The 15,034-nt window shown below is 44.2% G+C and overlaps 1 protein-coding gene across 1 annotated transcript in view; it reads left to right on the top strand.

Annotated features, from left to right (window-relative positions):
- The first annotated feature begins 1,433 nt into the window (after positions 1 to 1,433).
- Positions 1,434 to 15,034, top strand: part of LOC309375692 (protein argonaute-4) — a 30,518-nt gene continuing 16,917 nt past the window's right edge. The window contains exons 1-6 of the mRNA XM_081921596.1: positions 1,434 to 1,949; positions 12,195 to 12,360; positions 12,707 to 12,827; positions 14,093 to 14,274; positions 14,615 to 14,751; positions 14,839 to 14,973. Coding sequence (XP_081777722.1) covers positions 1,931 to 1,949; positions 12,195 to 12,360; positions 12,707 to 12,827; positions 14,093 to 14,274; positions 14,615 to 14,751; positions 14,839 to 14,973 — 760 coding nt within the window. The 5' untranslated portion in view covers positions 1,434 to 1,930. The remainder of the gene's footprint in view (positions 1,950 to 12,194; positions 12,361 to 12,706; positions 12,828 to 14,092; positions 14,275 to 14,614; positions 14,752 to 14,838; positions 14,974 to 15,034) is intronic.

Below are 15,034 nucleotides of genomic sequence, written 5' to 3'. Positions count from 1 at the left end.
TATTCCATTCTGGGCAATACAAGTGCCACATACCTATGGCAGATATGACCAGAGGCAAAAATGGACAGATCAACAAACGTGAATTTTACTTTTCTATCCAGACTAGCAATTGGCATGATCAGTGTCCAAGGACACATTCTAGGCCAGCCATGCAAAAATACTCAAGGAAGGTGTGAAGAGGGGCAATGAGGGCTGTGGCCTGGTGAGAGTTGCAAGGGCCTTAAAGAAGGAATTGAAGGGCAACCTTAGGGGCCTGGGCCTGAGGCGGGGCAGTGTGAAATGGGAAATGCTGGCATGCCCAGACTTTGGCGTTGGGCTTAATTGCCTCATAATTATGACTGCTGGGTGTTTAAATAGCCATAGATCCTCTACAGGGAAACTCTGGGAAGTGCATTAATCTTTCTGCTGTTGAAGCAAACATTTTACCATGAAAGAGGATGTAAAAATGGAAAATAACACTATCATGGGCTGGCTGGATGCAGAGGAGTGGTGGGAGGCACCAGTTGGGGAACCCCAAGTTGGACCCTCAGGAGAAGGCGGCTCAGAGTCAGGGGACTGGTGGTGGGACATTGATGAGTAGTGCTTGCTATGTGTGCAAGACCTCTAATGGGGTAAATGGCATCTGCTTAATGCCACAAGCCTATTTTTGTTTACCTAGGAGCAAGACTCATTGAATTAAATGGGGCTTGCTTCTGAGTAGCCAAGGATATGATTGCGTGGCACCTCTTGTAAAATAGACCTTCTTAGAACTCCCTTTCTCTCTCTCCCCCCCCCCCCCACATCACAGGTTGGCTCATGGCTGGTGGGGTAGTACTTGTGGCTGGTGTGAAAAGAGAACACACTTCGCACATGTTCAAAGGCACTCTTGGAGCTCCACAGACCGAAGCTCCCTGAGAACCTCCGAAAGGGCTGAAGTCCTGGCGCGGTCTCTTCTCTTGCTGAGTGGGGACATTCGTGGGGGATGGAGAGAAAGAATGGCCGGCGCCCCCGCTGTGCTTAAATGCCTCTAGTTGGCAGGGCGAGGTCGGCGGCAGCCTCTCTGTGCATGGGTTTGTGTTTGAGGGAGACGGTAACAAGCCCGCGGGGGGAGCGCGCTCCCCCCCCCCAGCCCCAGACGGCAGCGCATGCAGCGCTCGCTCATCAGGGTCTTCTGCCGGACCGGGGTAAAGCGGGCGAGGGAAGGAAGCTGATCTACACGCGCGTACACCTTCGAGGCGAAGAGGACGGAACAATATACCGCGCCGCGCGTGCACCTTACGCGGCTCTTCGCCTCAGCCCTTCCCCTCTTCCTCCGCCCCCGCGGACATGGGGGATGTTGGTTGAAGCGGGCGGAGCTAGTCGCGCACTCGCGCCTGAGGTGACAGCTGAGGCGGCTGCGCTGTGAAAGGGGGCCTGGGCAGGCGCGCGCCGGAGGGAAGCACAGGGAGCGCGCACGCACAAACACACGCACGGCCTGGGCCTGAGTGAAAGGCAGCGAGCGGCAGTGGCCGCAGCGCGGATACGCACATTTACAGTCTCCTCTCTCTCTGGCACCGTCCACTCGGTCTCGGGGCCGAGAAGACGCGCGCGCGTGCGCGCACATCACCCAACACACAGACACGCGCGACCGAGCGTGGAGCAGGGGGAGGAAGAGGAGGCGGAGGCGGGTGGGGGAGGAGGAGGAGGAGGAAGAAGAGGCGCTCCCGGTGCCGAGGGAGAGCGCTGGGCGGCCGGGCTGGTTCCGCCGAGGCGGCCGCGGGCGGTTGGCGAGGCGGGGACGCCCTCTCCCCCCGCCTCCTGCTCTCCCCCCGTTCCCGGTACTGACCCTCACACCGGAGCCAATATTCCCGAAATTAAGAGATACGCTGCGGCGGCGGCGGCGGCTGGAGCTGCGGGGCCCGGGGCGGCCGGGACCGGAGGGGACCGCAGCGAGGCCGCCGCCGTCGCCGCCATGGAGGCGCTGGGACCAGGTGAGAGGGGGGTGAGGCCTTCATGTATATGCATGCAAAGGGTGTGCGAGGTGTGTATGCGTGCGAGTGTGGTGGGAGGGGCCCAGCGGTGGTCTTGAGGCCGTGGGTGACGACGTGGGTCACAGTTGGGATGTGATGGAGGGAAGAAGGAAGGAGCCCTTGCCCTTGCATGCCTTGCTTGGGAGTGACATTGGGAGCGGGGGTTGCTCCACCTGGGGGAGGCTACAGAGGTGGGGCTGGGAGTGTTGTTGTTGGTTTTTCTTGAAGGGTGGGGCCGGGCCATGGGGCTTAAATGGATGTATTTTCCAGCAGAAGCCTTGGGAGGAATGAAAGGCTTGCTTAACCATTTGTTTATTTAGGTGAAAGGGGACGATGTCCGCAGACAAACCATTCATTTAAAGTACACACACCCCTTCCACATCACGGGAACTGTAGTTTGGCTACCATAGAACTATAACTCCTAGCACCCTTAAGTGTAAGCCCCCAGGATTCTCTTGGGGATGTGTGTGCTTTATATGTGGCCTAAGAGGCTGATAGTGGTGACCCTGTTGCGTTTGTGCCTTGAGGGCTATTTACACCCACATAGCATGTAATGTTTTTAGGTAGATGCTTAAAAAAAGAGGTGGTGGCAGCTTGGGTGTATATCTGGAAACTACTGTGTGCACTAAGCAGCCTTGCACCTCAGTGTGAACTCAGCCCCGCAGGGAAATGGGCTCTGACCAGGCTTGCTTTAAAAATGGGTAAGCCTGTAAGCATAGTAGTACCCTCTGCAGGCTAGCTATTAAAGTTCTGGGCCCCAATTTATCTGGTTTTAGGTGTGCATTTTAGTGTTCATTCTCCCTTGCCAAGGGCTCTGGGTGGGTAATAATTTAAGTGGAATGGAGCAGTTACTTTTGGATGTCAACCCAAACTGGAAAGTCTTAGCACCAGTTGCAGAAGATACTGGTTGATGATTAGATGTAGGGCCCAGTTATGTTCTTGGGATCTTAACTCCAGGACTGTGATAAGAGTTGAGGTATGTATCAGTAGTACTGGTGAGGAACTTCACTCTTGAGCTGATGGAGCTCCTAATATATAAGAGATGTGCCAGGATTGGGCAACAGAAATAAGCGCTAGAAGGATAGCTAATATTCTTTGATTGAAGAGGTTCCAGCTTCAGCATAGTAGTATAATGAATTGATATGAGATGTGATAACATTAAGGTCTGGTTCATTTGGCCAGATGGAACTTGGAAGCATTGTGTTCATGAAGGAAACAACAGGTTAGCAAATGGTTGTGGTTTTTGGGGTGATGTAGGGATTTCTGCCTCCTGTTAGGTCTTTTGTCTCCTGAAATAGTTCAAGTGATGTTCTTTCTTTTAAAGTAGATTCTTAAGGCTTATTTTTTTCCAGCCAATCTTTGACTATTTGTGTTTGGTCTCCATTTTTAAACTTACATTATCTAGTTGTCTGAACCATAAACCCATTGAGTGGGACCTGTCCTTTATGTGTATTTTGTACAGCACTTTGATTTTGTGGCGTTTATTGTTTTAGTTATCATTAATCATCCTTGCTTCAGCTTCTGTAACCTGGAGTTCTGTTGCGGGTAATTGTTGTTGCGTCCTTCATCTGAAGTCTCTCATCTGCACCCCCACTCTGTTCTGGTAGATGCAAAACCGTGCCAGTGTTCTCTTTTATGTATCTCAAATGTTGAGGGCTAAAAGCTGTTACTTAGATGAGTCACTTTTGTAGTGCATTTTATATTTTTATCCTACCTTTTGACTCATTAGGAGCCCCCAGAGCAGCTAACTATCCAATAGTGTACAGAAATATAATTGGATGTCGTGCTTTAGATCTATCCTGTGAGACTGTTGTCCTCTTCAGTCTTCCCCATATTCTCCATTTGCAGTCTGCAGCTTCCTTGAGAGTCTTGTCTTGGGTACTCAGTGAATTCCCACCTGGAAGTGGTATGAGTTGCTGTTGCTTAGCATCATCATTAGATTTGTTTGGGTGAGCTTTTGGGGTGGTGTGTATGTTTAACCTAGGGTAGCTATCAGAGGTGGGTCACTGCTGAACATCCAACTATTCAAATGGAGTGGTTTATCTGGCAGTTTGCCTTTTCAAGCTTTTTTTGTCTTGGCTATTAAAAGTCATATTATGGGATGACTAAATTAGTTCTGTGAAATTTATTTGTGGTTCAAGGGAGGGAGGAAGTGATGTTGTCATCTCTCAGAGGTGCTTGCAAGACCGTCTACTGAGGGAACCTTCCTTGGATCTCCTTGTCTTGAGAAATCAGATTTATCTTGTGTTGAGAAATTATTCCTATTTTGGCAATGTGGTTGGGTGGGCAATTGCTTATTGGATACATGTCATTACATATAAATTCTTTTAAATTTGGGCTTCTGGATGGAGTTTAGGATGGGAAATTCTTTGGTTACCCTGATGGATGTTCTGTATTGCTGCGAAGCATGGCTTTGTTGATCCTCCTTTCTTGACAGTTTTCAGTACCACTAGTTTATTTTATTTTATTTATATTTTAATTTATACACCACCATATACCTGGAGGTCTCAGGGCGGTTTACAGAATAAAATAAAAATATAAAACCACAAAATACATAATAAAAATAAAAACAGCAACAACCCAGTAACCCCCTACAAAAAAAGCGGCATCCTTCTGGACAATCTGTGTAGATTGCAGGAAAGAGTATGGTGCTTCAGTGGTTCTGCTCCAGCCTTGTGGGATGGTTCCAGAAGTTGGTGCTGTAACTGCTGCTCTGCCTTGTGGAAGTTAACCTTGCATGGTTCTGCACTCTGCAGGGTTCTACTCTAATACTTATATGCTACTGCTGGGCGAGGTCATTTGGAGATTTGGGGCACAGTGTCATTATGTTTTTATTTCTCTTTTTCATTTGTATCAGATGCAGTGTATGAATGGCTAAAATAAAGTAATGAACTGGATATGAATTAATATGTTCAATCCTGACAAGACAGATGCAGATGGTGGGTGATTTTATTAGAAAGGATCTAAAGGACATTCTTCCTCTTGTTGGGTTCATACTCCCTATTAAGTAGATAGCTGTTTGGGAGTTACCCGAGGCCTTGCAATGTTTTTGGATGTTTGTGTAGCAGCTTGTGTTCTGTAAGCTTTCACTGATATGTCCACTGTGCCCTTTTCTGAAGACTCGGGGACTTGGCCATAGTCATGCATGCTCTGCAACCTTTTAAATTAACTCTTATAATGGGCATTGCATGCACCTTTCCATATGGACAGTCTGGACCAGCTGAAGGTTGGAAGTCCAATAGTGTATCTTTTGTCAGAGTTCTGAAAATGTGTGATGGTCATTCTTTGTGAGCCCTACAGGTTGCCTCTTGGTTACTGAGCTGAACTCCAGATACTGATTTTGGCTTACACAGCCTGAGTCTACTCTGTGATACATTAAAGATCACTTTCTCCCATATAGACTCCTCCCTACATAAACTGTGAGTCACCATAAACAAGAGAGTGCTTTCAATGCTGCAATAATAAAGTATTTTCAGCAGTGGTGCCTGGATTGTGGCCCTCCAAGTGCATTGGAGTTGGGCCTTTTGTGTATCCAAATGACATGTTTTTCACCTGTGCTTTGTGTAAGGTTGAATTCTGATGTTACTGTTGTTCCATGTTGCTCTAAACTCATTTCAAAAGGATTTTTTTTATTGACTAGATTTTTAAAATGTGTGATGTCCATGTAAGCCCCTTTGCTTTTGCAGCTACGTTGCAATACATTTACCTATAAAAACAGAACTCTATTTTTTTCTTTGCAGTGGACAATTTTGCTAAGACTGTACATTTGGCAACTTTTTGCCTTTTGACAAGTGAGTAAGTGAAACAATGGGATTATTTTTTTTCCTTAAAAGTGTCCTTAATAATTCCTTGATAAGGGATCCAGTGTTGGTTGAGGTTTAGGTTGTTAGCGGATAGCCCCGGAAGTTGCCAGTTTTTTATTGCAAAATGTGACCAAGCGTTGGTTTAAGCAAGCTTAATGGAGCTGGTAAATTCACATGCAGAGACTGCACCACTTCTCTGTTCACTTGTTATTTCACTTCCTTTGTCACTTTCAGGAAAGAGGAACACAAGTAGGTTACTGAACTTCACAGGGAGGTTCCTCTCCAAAGAACTTAGAGCGTTGGTGTCCTTGTGAGGAGTCTGTGAGGCAGGCAAAGTTTACATTTGGGGGATCCCTTGTGGAATGAGTATGGCTTAGAGCAGGGGTCAGCAACCTTTTTCAGCCATGGGCCGGTCCACTGTCCCTCAGACAATGTGGTGGGCCAGACTATTTTTTTTTTGGGGGGGGGGAATGAACGAATTCCTATGCCTCAGAAATAACCCAGAGATGCAGTTTAAATAAAAGGACACATTCTACTCATGTAAAAACATGCTGATTCCCAGATTTTCCATAGGCTGGATTGAGAAGGCGATTGGGCCGCATCTGGCCCACAGGCCTTAGGTTGCCCACCCCTGGCTTAGAGAGAGTGATGACTTGACCAAGGCTACCCATTGACCTGAGCAAGGTTTCGAACCTGAGTTTCCCACATGCAAATCCTCTGCTTTTGTCGTTTAGTCGTGTCCGACTCTTCGTGACCCTATGGACCAGAGCACGCCAGGCACTCCTGTCTTCCACAGCCTCCCACAGTTTGATCAAACTCATGATGGTAGCTTCGAGAACACTGTGCAACCATCTCATCCTCTGTCATCCCCTTCTCCTTGTGCCCTCCATCTTTCCCAACATCAGGGTCTTTTCCAGGGAGTCTTTTCTTCCGATAAGGTGGCCAAAATATTGGAGCCTCAGTCTGTCCTTCCAGTGAGCACTCAGGGCTGCTTTCCTTCAGAATGGATAGGTTTGATCTTCTTGCAGTCCATGGGACTCTAGTGTCTCCTCCAGCACCATAATTCAAAAGCATCAATTCTTCGGCGATCAGCCTTCTTTATGGTCCAGCTCTCACTTCCATACATCACTACTGGGAAAACCATAGCTTTAACTATACGGACCTTTGTTGGCAAGGTGATGTCTCCTTTTTAAGATGCTGTCTAGGTTTGTCATTGCTTTTTAAGGCAAATCCTCTAGCATGCCACAATGGCTAAATATGTAGAAAGGCTGATTCACAAAAAGTCTCTTAAATGGTAACTCTAACAAATATTACATTGTACTCATATTGCATTATGCACCCAAGTGGATTCACTTTTGATTTATGCTCATTATGAAAACTTAGGTGACCCCTTGCCATTCAGGGTTGAGGGAGAAAGAAGCTGGTCACATACAGCACACAGTTAAACTATGGAATTTGCTTCCATGTGATGTAGGGATGGCCACCAACTTGGATGTTTTTAAAAGAGGGTTAGACAAATCCATAGCAGATTAGGCTATCAGTGAATGCTAGTCATGATGCTTGTGTACTGTCTCCTGTGTTAGTGTCCCTCTGAATAAGAGTTGCTGGAAATCCCTGCTTGCAGGCTTTCTGTAGGCATCTGACTTGCCATTGAGAACATGATGCTGGACTAGATTGGTCCTTAGTTTGATCCAGCAGAACTCCTCTTAGGTACCGGTATATGAAATAGCTTGTGCATTGTGAAGCGATTATGCTTACTTGTGTGAAGGATGGTGGCACCCTGCTTCAGTGGCAACCTAGATGTGATCTTTCCTTTTCTCTCTCTTCGTTCCAGCAGTGACTTATTTATTGCCTAGAGCAAGGAATGTGGGATTCCCATTACTTACAGTGATGTACTCAGGAGCTGAATTCCAGTTAAATTCTGAGTCTACTTGATAAAGTTTTAGTCATAGATTAGTTTAACCTCTTCATTACTACAGCTCATAATAAAGAAATTCTTGGCTTGGTACTATTTAAGGAATTGCCGTCGTGAAGGCTTCATGAATATGATGACTCACCTTCTTAATCAAATTCACCTCAGGAAGAATTGTGAAAACAGTTGCTTTCTTTAACAGTATTTTATCTGCTTGTTTGATATTTATTAAATTTCTATGCCATCCAAGAAGCTACATAATTCAGAGCAGGGTTCAAAATTAGCAGGGCGCCAGGTGCATTTTGCACCTAAAGATTCTCCATTTGTGAACACCTCCCAAAGTCAGGGTGCCATTTTTTGCACCTGTCTGACACTCAAGGATTACAGAAATGCATGTGCTTTGAAGCCTTGAAGTATATGTTAAGGGTAGACAATATGTTAAGGAGTTTAACAATACTGTAAAAAGTAGAGTGTTTTGAAGACTGAAGTACGGTACCAATATTTTTATTGTAAGCACCAATTAAACATGTATTAACAATTTCTGCTAAAATGTGATATTAACCATGTGCCACTTAGGTGAATTGTATATTAGCTCACGCTTATAAAAATAATAAATAAAAAGTGTTGCCAACTTCTCCCCAGTGGCGACTAGACATTCTCTTTTGGTGCCTGGCTCCTAGCTTTTCCATCTCAGTTTCTAACACTGATTCAGAGTGCTGGTGATTACTTGTAAAGCCCTAAACTTCATGGGATATGGTTAATGAAGGACCACATTCTGTCACACAAATTGGTCAAGGCCCATAAGAAGTTAGGCAGGTGATGCTTGGGGAGTGACTGCAGGGGATGGGAGAGCAAGTATGGATTGACTGAAATGCCTGAAGGAGGGCTAAAATACTAATTTGTTGACCATACAGCCTACAGTGGGGGGAATTAACACCCAGTGCTGTGCTGTGTGGCAGTGATTCATGGTAATCAGCTGAGTTTTGCTTACAAATATAAGTGGAGGTATATTTCTAGTCACTAGTTCTGATGCTCCTGTTTGTCCTAGTCTGTTTAATTTTTCTGTTACCAAAAAAAGTTAAAGGAGGATAGGTTCTGGTAGTAATTGGACTTTTATTTATTCTACATGCCCTAGAGAGTGGTGCTTGATTGCCCTCCAAGTCATGGTCTATCTCTCAACCTCTGCTTTCTATCTGTAATGTTTGAGTAACAATGGCCTTTCAGGAGTTTTGTGAGAGATACAAAGAGTAAAACAGAAGTGATGTATAATTACAAACTATTATTTCAGAAACTGAGGGAGCTTTTGACAGTAATTCTATCTCAGCAGCTCAAATGCTGAACCTACAAAAATTGTCAGCCTTGAAGGACACCAACATATTTTCTATGTACCAGTAATTCTTTGAGCAGATCACTGATCTATAAAAGCTATGCTACTTCAAACCAAATAGCACATCTCCTGAGTATACAAATAAAGTAAACTTTGATTGTCCTTGATTCATGATAGTCAAGAGATCAAATTTTTTGAAAGCAAAAAGGTTTAGCATTATGGAATTTTATGCTGACTGATGAGGGTTTTTAATGTAACTAGTTCTGTGAGGAGTTGAACTTTGAGCACTTTCCATAGGAGGAAAGGCTAAATCATTTGAGTGTGTGTTAGCTTGAGGTGGGTGGGGGAAGTGTGTGCAAGGGAAATGTTAACGTAGTAGAAAATATTTCAGAAAGTTTTCTGTCACTAGATTTTATATGAAAAATGCCATTGCTAAAAATACATTGTCCATAAAACCAATGTGTAATGGTAATGAATGTATACAATACCAGTCAAATTTTCTATTTCCCCATGACTGTTCCTAAAGAGACTAATAATATAAAATCTTCAGCTATATATTAACAGCTTTTAGTACCTTAATTTACCCTCTTAATGTTTAAAACTATGTTAAAGGAATTATATGCAATTTTGAGTTGTAAGTGTCTTAAAGTGTTTACTAGTAGCCCAATAAAAATTCCACATAAAGCTTTGGATTGGTTTGTATCTCGCACACCACTGCAAGTGGTTGTGTTGTTAGTGAAACCTAAAACAGCTTGTGACCCAGGTAACTCGGAGATTGCCTCCTGCCACATAAGGATGCCTGTGTAAGAAAATGCACCAAGAGGCCCTTCTTGGTTTCCCACCACCATCAGAGCTGTGGCCTGGAGGTGACCAGAAATAGGGTATTTCTAGTGGTGGCACATTATTCTGCAATTGTCCCTGGAGGAGTTTGCCTGACAGTGACAAAATAAAGTACATCTTTGTACAACATGTAATTAACCTTTGAAATGCATTACTTTATGTGGTGATGGCTAGTGGCTTTTAAAAAATAGACAAAATTGTGGAAGACAGGCCTTGCAATGGCTATTGATTATCTAGATTTGGATACAGTATTCCTCTGAATATTAGAGACAGATGGAGGGAAGGTTGTTGCCCGATCTTCCCAGAGATCCCTAACTGGTTACTGTGGGAAAGAGAATGTTGGATCAGCTGGACCTTTTGGTTTGTCTCAGCAGATTTGTTAGATTCACAATGCAAAATATTAGTAGTTAGCCTGGCCTATTAGCTATAAAACAAAAAGAAACAATGCTTAGGAATATATTGCACAGTCAAATGTGGAACACCAGATACTGATTTATTTATTTTTGAAAATGTGTTGCTCAACATAACGAGATCTACTTATCTGAAAAAACCCCTTCCAGCAAAAATACTTTCCAGTTTCTCCCATCATCCCTAGCTAACAGGACTAGTGGTCAGGAATGATGGGAGTTGTAGTCCCAAAACATCTGGAGGGCTGAGTTTGCCTATGCCTGTGGTAAAGCTCACTACCTCAAAGAGAATTAGCTTTTCACACTTACGGACACATAGCCCTTTCAATGTTTTGAACTTCAATGGTCTATCCCTGTGCACTTGGTCAACTCACAAGGAAATGAGTATTTTCTACTAACACTTGTTGACTGGCTTTACATGGCAGGACAGAGCCTGCAAACAACATTTCCGGGCTGGTTATCTGAGAGATGTTGTTTGCAGATGCCCAACTGTTTTGCCCAAGCCTGCATGGAGTTTGGCCTCATCCTCAGTCTGATGAAGACCAACATCCTGGGTCAGGACGTCATCAGCATTGTTGACCACACACCTGAGGGAGCGTCTCCACCCCCATAGTTCTGCCTGGACATCAAGGTCCAGCACTGAGGGCCTTCTGGCGGTTCCCTCACTGCAAGAAGTGGGAACAGGGAACCAGGCAGGGGGCCTTCTCGGTAGTGGCACCTGCCCTGTGGAATGCCCTCCCATCAGATGTGAAGGAAATAAACAGCTATCTGACTTTTAGAAGACATCTCAAGGCAGCCCTGTTTAGGGAACTTTTTAATGTTTGAAGTTTTATTCTGTTTTTAGTCCTCCATTGGAGGCCACCCAGAGTGGCTGGGGAAACACAGCCAGATGGACGGGGTATAAATAATAAAATATTATTATTATTACTATTATTATATTTATTTATTATTGTATGGGAATCCCTTTGCAGGCAATCACAGTGCCAGGAGACAGACAGACAGACAGACTGACAGACAGGTTGTGTATCCATAGCAGTGACTGCTGGGAGGAGCCCAGAGCACACCATGGTGCACCTGTAGCAATAAAACCCAGACACTTTCATCTGCCCCACCTGCAGTAAATTCTCTTCTGTCTCTAACTCCACAGTTATAGCACATGCTATAACTCTCCAACAGTTTGACTTCACGTCCGAAGTCACACTCTTCCATTGCAAGACAGACTTGATTGCCAACTGTTCATTGGCTAGGATCATTGTCCCAATACACTACCCCGGAAGTGTGCCTACTTCACTAGCTTTTACATGTGCTACATTACTGGTGCCTGGAATACACACTGCGCTTCCTTAGATTCTAACCTCTTGTTGGTTTGACACAAAGCTTTTAACACAAGCTTAAACACTTTAAACCTTAATTAAATTCTGGCACTAGCTGATCTGGAATTTAGCCTGTCCCCCAGATTCATAACATCATACTCGGCATAACTGAGATGCTATCAAGGAGAGAGAAGTCAAGGATGCAAGCTCTGGGCATATGTCTCCCACAATGTCTAGTTCTGACTTTTATTACTATGGTAGCAGTGCTCCCAGAAAGTCCTACATAACTTTTGTTTGTCAATCTCATCTGAATCTTTTCAAGAGGAGTGTAAACTTAGAGTGTGAGAAATCAAAGGACAGAACAACGTACTCCTTTCTGTTAGTATGAGCTCTGTAGTTCAGTCAATGTATTTTTATTCTGTCCTTCAGCCTGATTCTTAGGGTGGCTTACAAAATGAATAAAACAAAGCATCAATATGAAAAACATAAAACCTAATTGGCCTTAATTTTCTAGTACCTTTTGGTATTCGAATTGGAATTGCTAAAATGATCAAGCTGGCAATGCTTGCTAGGCAATCCTTCTAAATCTCTCATTTTTTTACAGGGCCACCAGCCAACCTGTTTCAGCCGCCCCGTCGTCCCGGCCTGGGAACAGTAGGGAAGCCGATTCGTCTCTTAGCCAATCATTTCCAAGTGCAGATCCCTAAAATCGATGTTTATCATTATGATGTGGATATCAAACCAGAAAAGCGTCCTCGGAGGGTAAACAGGTGAGACCAAGTAGAGAATTCCAAGCCTATTTTTAACAGTTCTCCAACTGCTGTCAATTGCAGTTTTAAATAGGTTCTTTGGGTAAAGAACTAAAATATGCTATGAGCATTTGAGTACTAAAATTGGATGTACTATGGAACAGCCTTGCGTCCTCAGCAACAGATTTGGTGACAATCTGATACTGTATAAACCACTTGTACTTGGACTAAAATAATATTTATTTGGGCTCTTCAGGCAGCTTGGATTATGTTTTGACAAACTGGATCAAGACTGCTAAATCCTTGCATGCCATTAATTTTTCCTGTTGTCTCTCCTCACTTCTATTTTGCTTCCAACTCTTTTCAGGGAGGTAGTTGATACTATGGTGAGACACTTCAAGATGCAGATATTTGGGGATCGGCAGCCTGGCTATGATGGCAAGAGGAACATGTACACTGCACATCCTCTGCCTATTGGCAGGGATAGGGTAAGTGCTTTCATGAATAGCCTTCAGAAGATACTATTCTCAATCTGATGCCTAGATCAGGCACCCCCAAACTTGGCTCTCCAGCTGTTTTGGGACTACAATTCCCACCGTCCCTGACCACTGGTCCTGTTAGCTAGGGATGATGGAAGTTGCAGTCCCAAAACAGCTGGAGGGCCGAGTTTGGGGATGCCTGGCCTAGATCCTAATGATGTCATGCTTAACCTGACCTTCATCATTGCAGGAATATGAGCTATCGATAAACTGATTTAGTTCTAAGTTTTGCAATAACACCGTGTAAACAGAATGCTGTGCAGAAGCTTAAAGTGGTATTTGTTAACATTGGCTAAATTCAGATGTGATGCTAAGCCATGAGGTATAGTTTAACATTGTGAATGAGCTTGAGTTCTCCCACTTTGCTCCTTGCTTACTTGAGCAGGGAAACAAACCATGGAGCAGCTTAGCATTTTACGTTCAGACCAGTGCTTATAATTTGCTAAGCCATGATTGGGAAGCTAAGAAGAAACTTGAGCTTCTTGATAGGGACCTGTTTGGAGAGAGACAAATCATGAGTGCTGGTTCAAAAGTTTGCCTGCTCAACTAAGCAAGGAGCAAAAGTGGGAGAGCTTGACCTGTGTCATAAGCCTGTAGTTCTTGCACAGTATGATTAAATAAACCATACACTATGGCTTAGCATTGCATCTGAATGTGACCATTGTATAAAGTGAGAATCTTATAGTATGTGTGTTCCTTTCTGGAGAGGACCACTTTTCATGCCTCACTGTGCTAAATGAAACATGTCAATATGCTCTGAAATACTTCTAGGACTTACAATACTTCCATGGAGCAGTGATCTGCAGATTCAGAAGGAGTAGGGAAGTCTTAATAATGAAACTGATGATATTCTGGGATTAAGGATATTGTGGCTAGGCTGCAGCCCTTCAGATATTGGGACTCTGCAGTCCAGGCTAGCATGGCCAATGATCTGTCCAGGCTAGCATGGCCAATGGTAAATGAATGATGAGAGCTGTGGTTCAGCAATATCTGGAGGACCAACCCTACTCCTTTTTAAGAGTTTTTACAAAGAGCAGGTTTCAGATTCTTCTGCTGCAGAAATACATGCTATAACTTAAACCGCACTAAATTTAAACTGATCTTCATCCAGTTTCAGTGGAGTACAAGCAGTGAAGGGCTTCAGCCTTTATTAAAGTTGAAAACATCTGCATTAGTATCAGCTATATGGCTAACTTTCACAATTGACTCCTCAGGTGGATATGGAGGTCACACTCCCAGGTGAAGGGAAGGACCAAACCTTTAAAGTGTCAGTTCAGTGGGTGTCTGTGGTCAGCCTTCAGATGCTCCTGGAAGCTCTGGCAGGGCATCTGAATGAAGTCCCGGAAGACTCTGTACAGGCACTTGATGTCATCACACGGCACCTTCCCTCTATGAGGTGAGCTCCTATGATATATTCTCACTCTTCCCACAGCCAAGGCTAGTTAAGCTACCTTTTGTGGATGTACCTTTAACCCCCCCCCCAAAAAAAAATACCCCACCAATGCAGCCCTATTGAGGATCGAGCACAGAATTCTGACTGACTTGGTGGGAGATGGAATGGAATATCCTGGCTGAGGGCATGGCTGGCTGGAATCCTGAACAGGAACATTCCTCATTGCAGCATTTTGTTGCAAGTCCCACTTGGTTAATGTTTGATGCATGTAATATATTGTACAGAATTTTTTAGCTGCAAGTTTCCTTCAAAGAAAACAAAGCTGATACACCTGTCTTCTTAGGTACACGCCAGTGGGCCGTTCCTTCTTCTCTCCCCCTGAAGGATATTATCACCCACTGGGAGGTGGTCGCGAGGTTTGGTTTGGCTTCCACCAGTCTGTCAGGCCTGCAATGTGGAACATGATGCTTAACATCGATGGTATGAAAAAATCTCATTTGCTTTAATTGCCTTAAATCTCTTCCATAAACCTATTTCTCAGTACATTTTGTTGTTGTTCTCTTTTAGTATCGGCAACTGCTTTCTATCGTGCCCAGCCTATTATTGAATTCATGTGCGAGGTCTTGGATATTCAGAACATCAATGAACAAACAAAACCCCTTACAGACTCCCAGCGTGTTAAGTTTACCAAAGAAATCAGAGGTGAATCTTTGGAGTAAATAAAATATTTTCATTAATGTTGAATTGTAAAAAACAAAGTAAC

The sequence above is a fragment of the Podarcis melisellensis genome (assembly GCF_964234715.1).
Source record: "Podarcis melisellensis genome assembly, chromosome: 8".
Lineage (NCBI taxonomy): Eukaryota > Metazoa > Chordata > Lepidosauria > Squamata > Lacertidae > Podarcis > Podarcis melisellensis.
This window is presented reverse-complemented; position numbering and strand designations above follow the sequence as displayed.